The sequence below is a fragment of the Amborella trichopoda genome, chromosome 10, assembly GCF_054954075.1.
Source record: "Amborella trichopoda isolate Santa Cruz 75 chromosome 10, AtrichopodaSantaCruz75HAP2 v2.0, whole genome shotgun sequence".
Classification (NCBI taxonomy): Eukaryota; Viridiplantae; Streptophyta; class Magnoliopsida; order Amborellales; family Amborellaceae; genus Amborella; species Amborella trichopoda.
This window is the reverse complement of record NC_142345.1, coordinates 38,641,745-38,649,836: the sequence shown is the minus strand read 5'-3', so window position 1 is coordinate 38,649,836 and position 8,092 is coordinate 38,641,745. Positions and strand designations below refer to the sequence as shown.

At 36.5% G+C, this 8,092-nt stretch overlaps 1 protein-coding gene across 1 annotated transcript; it reads left to right on the top strand.

Moving 5' to 3' along the window:
* The first annotated feature begins 2,193 nt into the window (after positions 1-2,193).
* On the top strand, positions 2,194-3,903 carry LOC18434094 (E3 ubiquitin-protein ligase ATL6). Its single transcript, XM_011624992.3, has one exon. It carries the CDS (start codon positions 2,847-2,849, stop codon positions 3,453-3,455), a length of 609 nt encoding a protein of 202 aa, XP_011623294.2. The 5' UTR covers positions 2,194-2,846; the 3' UTR covers positions 3,456-3,903.
* The last annotated feature ends 4,189 nt before the right edge of the window (positions 3,904-8,092 follow it).

Sequence of the window (8,092 nt, the reverse complement as noted above, 5' to 3'; positions counted from 1 at the left end):
AAATTTATTCATTTTTTCATATTCATGATCTCCATGTTAGAGATTACATGTCCTTAAAACCTCAGTCTTAAAATGCATCTAAAGCATAGATTTATTAAGAAGCTCGCAATCTACATATGGGGCTTGGTAGCATAGAAACCGGGTCCAAAAAATATTATATTCATTTAGCATTATACTGTCTAATACTCCCTCGGGTACAACACCATCTAGGATTAATTTTAGGACCACTCCAAATTTTGGGGTGTAACCTCTTCAACTGATAGAATAATTTCAAAATTTTTCCGTTCAATTTTTTGATAGTGAGATCTAAGTATTAGAAAGCTCAAAATGCAGGTTTCTTCTTTTGAGAATAATCATCTGGTGATTTTTAAATTGATTTGCAAAGTTTCAGATTGAAAAAATACTCACAAGTAGGTCTTCCGATCGAGGGAGTAGACGTACACCATCCTCCTTTGAGCAAAATTTATATATAGGAGAGAGAGAGAGGGGTGGTAAAGACAAACGTCGGCATTTTTCCTGGCAAAAGGTTTGAGATTCGTTTGCTATGAGAATTCTCAGCATTTTTCAGAGAAGGGATTCTTGAGTTTGAATACTAATATATAATAAATTAATAATAAAGGAAAAAAAAAAAAGAGTGGGTTTGGAGAGTGATAAACTGGAGTATGTTTTTTGACATTATTTACTATTCGGATTTTGTAAGTTGAAGTGAGAGATATCAGTATTGGTACAATGCTAAAGAAACCCAAAGGTGCAACCCCAAAAGGTGCAGTTGGCTTTAGAATTTTTTACTTTCCCAAAAGAGAATAAACATAAATAGTTTCAAAAGTTATGTGGAACATTTTTCATATTGGAAAAGCAAACCACTCTCCTGGACCTTTTAAGGATCTGCCCATGTCACCTGCGAAAAAGTTTAAAGTATAGGGCATGTACCTTTAAGCCACTCAGAATATGAGTAGACACGTTAAAAGGTCCTCTTAAATGCTTCTTAACAAAACATTGAGAACTAGCAATCCACATGCTTGCACCCCCTGCTCTATTTTTTTGAGAAAACTGTGGATTTCTTATTTTAATTTCACATTAAATAAATGTAGGTTGAGTTTGGATGCAGGGGTGGCAATAGACCTGACCCCGACCCGAGACCTGAAGGTAGACCCGTAGGTCCGGGTATGGGTCCAAAAATTGAATCCGGCGGGTGGGGTTTGGGTCCAATCGGGTCTAGGTCCCACTCATATTTTCCGATCTTAATTTATGAAAAAAGTTAAATATATTTAAGTACATATACATTTTAATTTTTGGGTTAGGTTTAGGTTTGGGTCTAAGCCCCACATTATATTTTCGGGTCCGTGTCTGGGTCCTGTAGCTTTGGGTCCAGTCGGATCCGGGTCCCATAATACTTTGCCACCCCGATTTGAAGATATGGCACTAATGGCAATAAGACAAGAGCACAAAGGCCATGACCAACCACACACTTCTCAACATTGCTCATTCGTGGGGCAAGACAACAGACAACATTGGATTTGGACCCCCCTAGAATCCTAGCTTATGGGTACAAATATCATGATATTGCTCACATGTTGCCTGTAACTTTTCTTCTTTCCAAGGCATGTTATATTTAATATTAAGGGCAGGCAGTTTGGAAGTGGACTCTAGCTTGTAAGGGTCCCTTCCAATTTGACCTGTACGGTTTAGATGATTCTCAAGTCAGATTGGGTTATATTTAACAATTAAGTTCAAAAAAAGAAGAATCTAGAAATTCGATAATTGGGGCCATTCAATTGTTCCATAAGACCATACCCACTTGCCTAGTTATGATCCCGATCGGACTTGAGTGAGGTCGAGATGATCAATTTGAGGATTTTTGAGCATCGAAACAACTTCTTATCTTAAATTTTTGCGGTGCGCCTTAATTTGATTATTTGGAGCCTCACCCTTGTATAAACATTTTCCTTATCATAATAGATAATTTATCTTTTTCTCCATGTGTTGTGGACCTAAAAGCTAACCCATCTATCTACCTTGACACTGATTTCTCATCCTCTCCATAAGCATTTTTCTATTCATCAATCCTTGTTTAATATGTAAAAGATAGCATGACCATGACCATGACCATGACCCTTCCCTTGTAAGCTATCTATTTTTACCTATTCCTCTTCTTTGTCAGGTCATGGCATGAGTACGACCTCTCCACTATATAAATTCCTATTCTAATCCTTTCACAATTTCTCCATCTATATAAATTCCAATTCTAATCCTTTAATTATGCAAATTCTCCATCAACCCCAATCATAGGGTTTTTGGCCTTTATTGCCTCACCAATTACCCTAAAATTATTTTTTTGGGTTGGTGATCTTGGGACCCTTGGCTTTTCTCATCCACTCTATAAAGGTAAAGAAAATTAAATACCCACCACTTCAAAACTAATAAATACATCTGATCTTAGAGAGAGAAAGCCCAACATCCTAAGACCATTAAATGCCCCCCATTGCATAGTTCCAATGCAATCTTAATCACCCTAATCAGAATAGTCAGGTATGGAAGCATGAAATCTAACATATCCAGAGAACCTGGCCAAAACATTTCTCCGTCAGTACAAATTCTCTCTCCAAATTTGAATCTCGTTTCATGAAGCGCACTTTAAATTTGGCTGACCCACATGCAACACTTGCTCCCCATTCAAAAAATCAAACATGGGTGTTCCCCAAATTCTCTCTCATATTTTTCTCTCTCATCTTTATTGCTAGCAAACTGCAGTTTGTCTTCTCTGGAATGTCCTTTCTTTCTAATGTGGTTTTTGATTGCCTCATGGGGTCCGTTATTCTAGGGCCTTGGACTCTTATGTAAAAAGGATGAACAATAACAGGGTCCTCCCCTTTGTTGCACAGATCATGGTCATGGCTATTGTGATCTCTGTGATTTTGCTCTTTGTGGGAATTGGGGTTCTTGTTTTGATCCACGTTTGCATAGTGGGTAGGGCTCTTAGGAGAGGTATGATCATTGCAAGGTCTAATGTTAACTCAGGTAACAGCAGTGGCATATCTCGAGAAGATTTGCAGAGGCTCCCCTGTTTTGACTACAAAACAGGTGATAAGGAGAAGGGGCCAATTGATTGTGCTGTTTGCTTGGATGGTTTTCAAGGGGGTGATAAGTGCAGGTTGTTGCCTATTTGTAAGCACAGCTTCCATGCTCAATGTGTCGATTCATGGCTTTTGAAGGCACCAATTTGCCCCATTTGTCGAACCAGCGTTTGCCTGTCGAAAGTTGCAGAAGGTGGGTGCAGCCATTTGGGTGAGGTTGGGTTTGAATTGAGGGTTACCCAACCTGTTACAGTTGGGTTTCCGGTTATACCAGATGTGTTGACACCCACTTCACCTATGGATAGGTCTCATGGCGCCATTAGTCCTGCACATGTGGGGGTTCAGAGTAGCTCAGCTGTTGAAATGGCTTCTGGGTCTTGACTCTATGCATTGAATCAGACATCTTCTTCTTCTGGTGAAGTGGTTTTTGGGTTTCTCGGTTTGATGATGAAGGAGAGAAAGGGCGAAATTGTTCCTTATCGGGCTGTAAGTCTGTCTTAGAGGCATGCATGCTTTGGTTTTGTTTGGTTTTATCTACTTCATGCATTAGAAGATAAAAGTACATGCTTCCTTCTGTTTTCCTCATGTAAATATTGTGATTAATGGAGGTTTTATTGCCCTATATCCCATAACCTGATTTTACACTTCTTGTTTGATTTCATTAGAGGGGGTAAAGGTTTGTGAGTGTTTCTAGAATTGGAGTTTTGTGAAGATTCCCTAGATTGTGAATTTATGGATGAGATAAACATAGGGTCCCCATGTGGGGATGGACCTCACAAAATGTAATTATAGAATTCTTAAAGGAAGCTTTAAATTTGGTTTTTATAAATTGAAATTTATGACTTCTTCGATGGAAGTTTCCGAATTGGCTTCCTCTTCTCCCCGTGTTCTTGATTTGGCTCTGTTGAATAAATTGCTGGCTCTTCTGATTCTTTTTGAGCTGATTGACTAAGGAACCCTGGATTTCTCTCCAGGAATCGTCTGGTCACTGTTTATTTTGGCTGGTAAATTGAAAAACTCACGGGGTTTTCCCTCTCCTGACCGCTTACTGTAAATTTTACAGTTATGATCCCTTGTACATTATAAAAAGGATTAAATTATTATTTATAATTTTTTTTACCGTAAGTGTGGTAATTAAAATAATTCATTGATCACTACTTTTTGGAACTGTAGCTCATTTGAAATGCTGAAACATGTCCCTGCCTCTTATCACTTGGTGGTGGTTTTGAGTTAATTTTAGGTGTAAGAAATATTTTGGAACACAGTCCTGCCTTGGTCCTTAATTTTGAGCTTCTTTATAGGACATGTCTTTTCAATTCTTTTTATTTTTAGTGTTTCTTTATGGCCTGTATCAGATTTTAATTAACATGGTTTGATTGAAAATGCTTGAAGCCAATATTTTAATACATTTACTTTCTCTTGCACAAATGTGTATCTGTGTTCCTTAATTATTATTTTTTGTATCCAAAGTTTCTTTTCTCTTTTCAATTTATATATTTTTTTATATTTCCTAGTTTCTCCTTTTTGATATTTTTAGATTAGTAAAATGTGATTTAGTCAATCCAGTTATGAATTGGGGATTCTCATTTCTTAGGTTAACTCAGTGGTTATGCTGTTGAGTTTTGACTAGTTAATAGGCTCCTGTTACAGTTATCTTTACCCTACTAATATTTGACATGGATTTCAGTAGTTTACCTGTTTTTCTCATGTGGTGGAACTTGTATTGAGACCATTGGCCCATTGGCTGGTAAGGGCACCAAATAAAGTTTGCCATTTAGAAACACACTGGAAGCTGTTCAAACGCCCATAAACTCAAAGTTCCGTAATGAAACTGTTAGTGAAAAATTCTGTTTGGGTTTGTTTAAAACAATGAATTCTTCTAATCCCATTCATCCTTTGATTTTGTCATGCTGCTTTGTGCTATTTATTTTCGTCAATGTTGTTTCCCAACTTGATTTGTGATTGTGCTCCAAAATCTGATTTCTGCTGCCTCTTATGACAAAAAATGGCACCAAAGCTTTATTGGCTTCTCTAAGATTGTTAATTGACTACGGGTTGTTTGAAATGACACTACTTTGTCTATTAAGATGTAGATTAATTCTCTATAATCGTTCTACCTTTGCATTACTGACTATTCAAACAGCTTTCCTTATTGAACTTTATGTCTATTTTGCTTGGTGCTTTCGTTTCTTGCATGTACCTGCAAAACAATCGCTTAAGCTCTATTTTTCATACTTCCCTATGGCATATTCAACTAACATATAGTGCATTACATAGTGTTGGTAATGTTCAAAGTACTTCTAACATTGTTAGCCTCTCCACTTTTTCTGGTATCATCTGTCATCCATGATACATATGCCACCGGTATTCCTGACACATACAAAATATGGGTGCTGTCGTGCCTTGTGGCATAGTTGCTTTCAGCAATTTTTATTTCTTCTTTCTCTTTAATAAATTCAGTTTGCTAGCGTTCATGAGCTAGTGAATACCTTGTTTTCCTTTGTTAGAAAAATGTTTTTTTTTTCCTACTCTGTAATGTCCCAAAATTTAAAGTTTTCTAAATAGGAATCCATTTCATTTGTTTGAACCTTTCCTTGCTTTTGACACAGCATCAGACCTTTTTTTGTTGGTTTCTTAATGGGAGGATTTTGAAGGATTCTAGAGTTTTGACTTTCAATGCAATGGTATGGGAATTGATGAATAGTTGTTTCCCAAACTTAATTTGAAATTTTGGTGCCTAAGGCATGTGAATTTGTCTGCCCTCTAGGCTTTTCCTTCTGGTAACTTGTGAAATTTGTAATTTGTTTCTCTAGGAATGTTACTAACTGTTGGCAATAGATATTCAAATTACAATTATGAATACTGGAAATTCCACATGGTCGTGTGTCTTGAAATCATGAAATATTGCGATTGAAATAGAAGATTCTTCATCCCACAAACATTGGAAAAGGTCCACGATCTGCATTCTGTCTTGTTGAAATAGAAGATTCTTCATCCCATAAACATTGCAATTGAAATAGAAGATTCTTCATCCCATAAACATGGTAAAAGGTCCACAATCTGCATTGGATGAAAAGCTAGGAGAAAATCATATGCATTCCCAAGTCTTGGTTAACTTCCGACGTAATGGTAGTGGCATAAAAGCAATACAGAGTGGAAAGTACTTGGAGGTGTTTTCACTATGAAATATGAGAATCTTCTTCTCAATGGAGACGTAAGTTGAGATTTTTGCTAATATCAAAGACTTGTGTAATGGAATTCGAAGCCTTGACTTTTTGTGGTGTTTGCCTTTTCCTCTGTGTGTGTGACGTTTATTGTATTTCTTGTGCTAATGTTCATCATTAGTGGATAAGATAAAATGGCTTAGAGGAAGTCATAGTCCTACATGAACGACTCATATTCACTTGTAATGATTCTCTGAGTTTGTCATGTTGTAAATGTACACTAGTTTATATAGCTTTCTAAATTAGCTGATGTGTTCATAAAACCATTGTTTAGGAAAATTTGTAATAAAAGACTAACAATTTAGAACATAATTATTAGTGCCAATCATTTAGAGACCTGTTCTAGAGTGTTACCTCCCAGTTGTATAAAAATTGATGCTCTCATTTTTAAAAACCATAAAAATGAATGTTTGCTCCAACAATGAACACAAAGTTTCCATATGGTGCCCTAAACTGATCCAAATGAATGACCGCTCCAATGGTGAACAAATACCAAATGGATATTAGATCTAGGTTTTTAAGAGCTCAAACCATTTTCCAGATTATCAATTGTTTATCTTTTAATTACAAAATATTTTACAAACTTTCAGATAGGGTGTTTACCTGTTGGAGAAAGTCTGCAATTTACCACTGCTGTAGTGCGCCTATGCACATGGAACTTCCCTTCGGAAACCACGAAGAAATTTGTAGCGAATCTTTTAAGAAATCCCATGTAATTGACCAAAATTATTCTCTCCATTTAGCTGCATTACTGTTATCTAACCTCCCAGTGCTTCTAATACCACTTTTAACCAATCCAAAGCTCGATTATACCAAAGAACAGGAGGTGTGCTATAGTGGAATTTGCAGTTGAAGTCTCCTTCAGCTACTTTCTAGTCTCTTGATCCTTATTATAAATTCCTCTTAAGTTTCCATTAATTCAATGGTTTTATTAATGGATATCTGCTATTTGCTTGAGTCGACATAACTTATTACTACTAGATTTTTCGAAACATTAACTTTGTGCAACTTGAAATTTTGCAGGGATTTGGTACTTAAAATTAATGGAGACTTATGTTAACCTAGCCTTTTCTTTTTGCTTAGTTTTTTTTCTCTGTTTTGTTGGTTGAATTCTCCTTTTGAAGTTTCTATGGTTTCTTTTAAAAATAAATATTGACTCGATACAGTTCCTTCTGTGAGCCCGATTTCTCTCATTTAGTGTTAAAATTGGGTATAAGTTCACGAGGTAGAATCATTTTCTTCATTAAGGTTTAGACTTAGGGACACAAAGCTAGATTACCCTCTTGTAACCTCTAATTGTTATGAGTGGTATCCTGTCCTGTGGTTTGCTTGTTTTATAATTTTTCAGTATTGCGACTTGCAAGCCATATATAGCAGACAATATATGCGTATTTTCTTTATTTTTGAGTTGCTACAGGTCCTGTTTCGATCGATTCCCTCAGCTTGTGTGTGTTTCTGTGTGTGTGTATGAGAGAGAGAGAGAGAGAGAGAGAGAGAGATTTGGTCTGGCGTGCAGCATACTATTCGAGAGATTTGGGGTGGCATGCAACAGTAGACTAGGTTTTTATTAGGCACCCATATTGTTTATTAGGCACCCTTCAACAAGTAGCTTGAACTTTGAAACTGGCCTACGGAGTCCTGAATTTGTGCTAAAAATTGACTGAAATTTATACAGAAACTGAAATATTTCGAATTTTAAAGAATATTATAGCCCTAATGACAGTTGAAAACACAATCATGATTGTAACGTCCCTCGTGACCATGGAAATTCCATTGTCATGACTACTATGGTAT

Coding starts and splice junctions, on each gene's coding strand:
- LOC18434094 (XM_011624992.3), top strand. CDS start 2,847: ATGAACAATAACAGGGTCCTCCCCTTTGTTGCACAGATCATGGTCATG.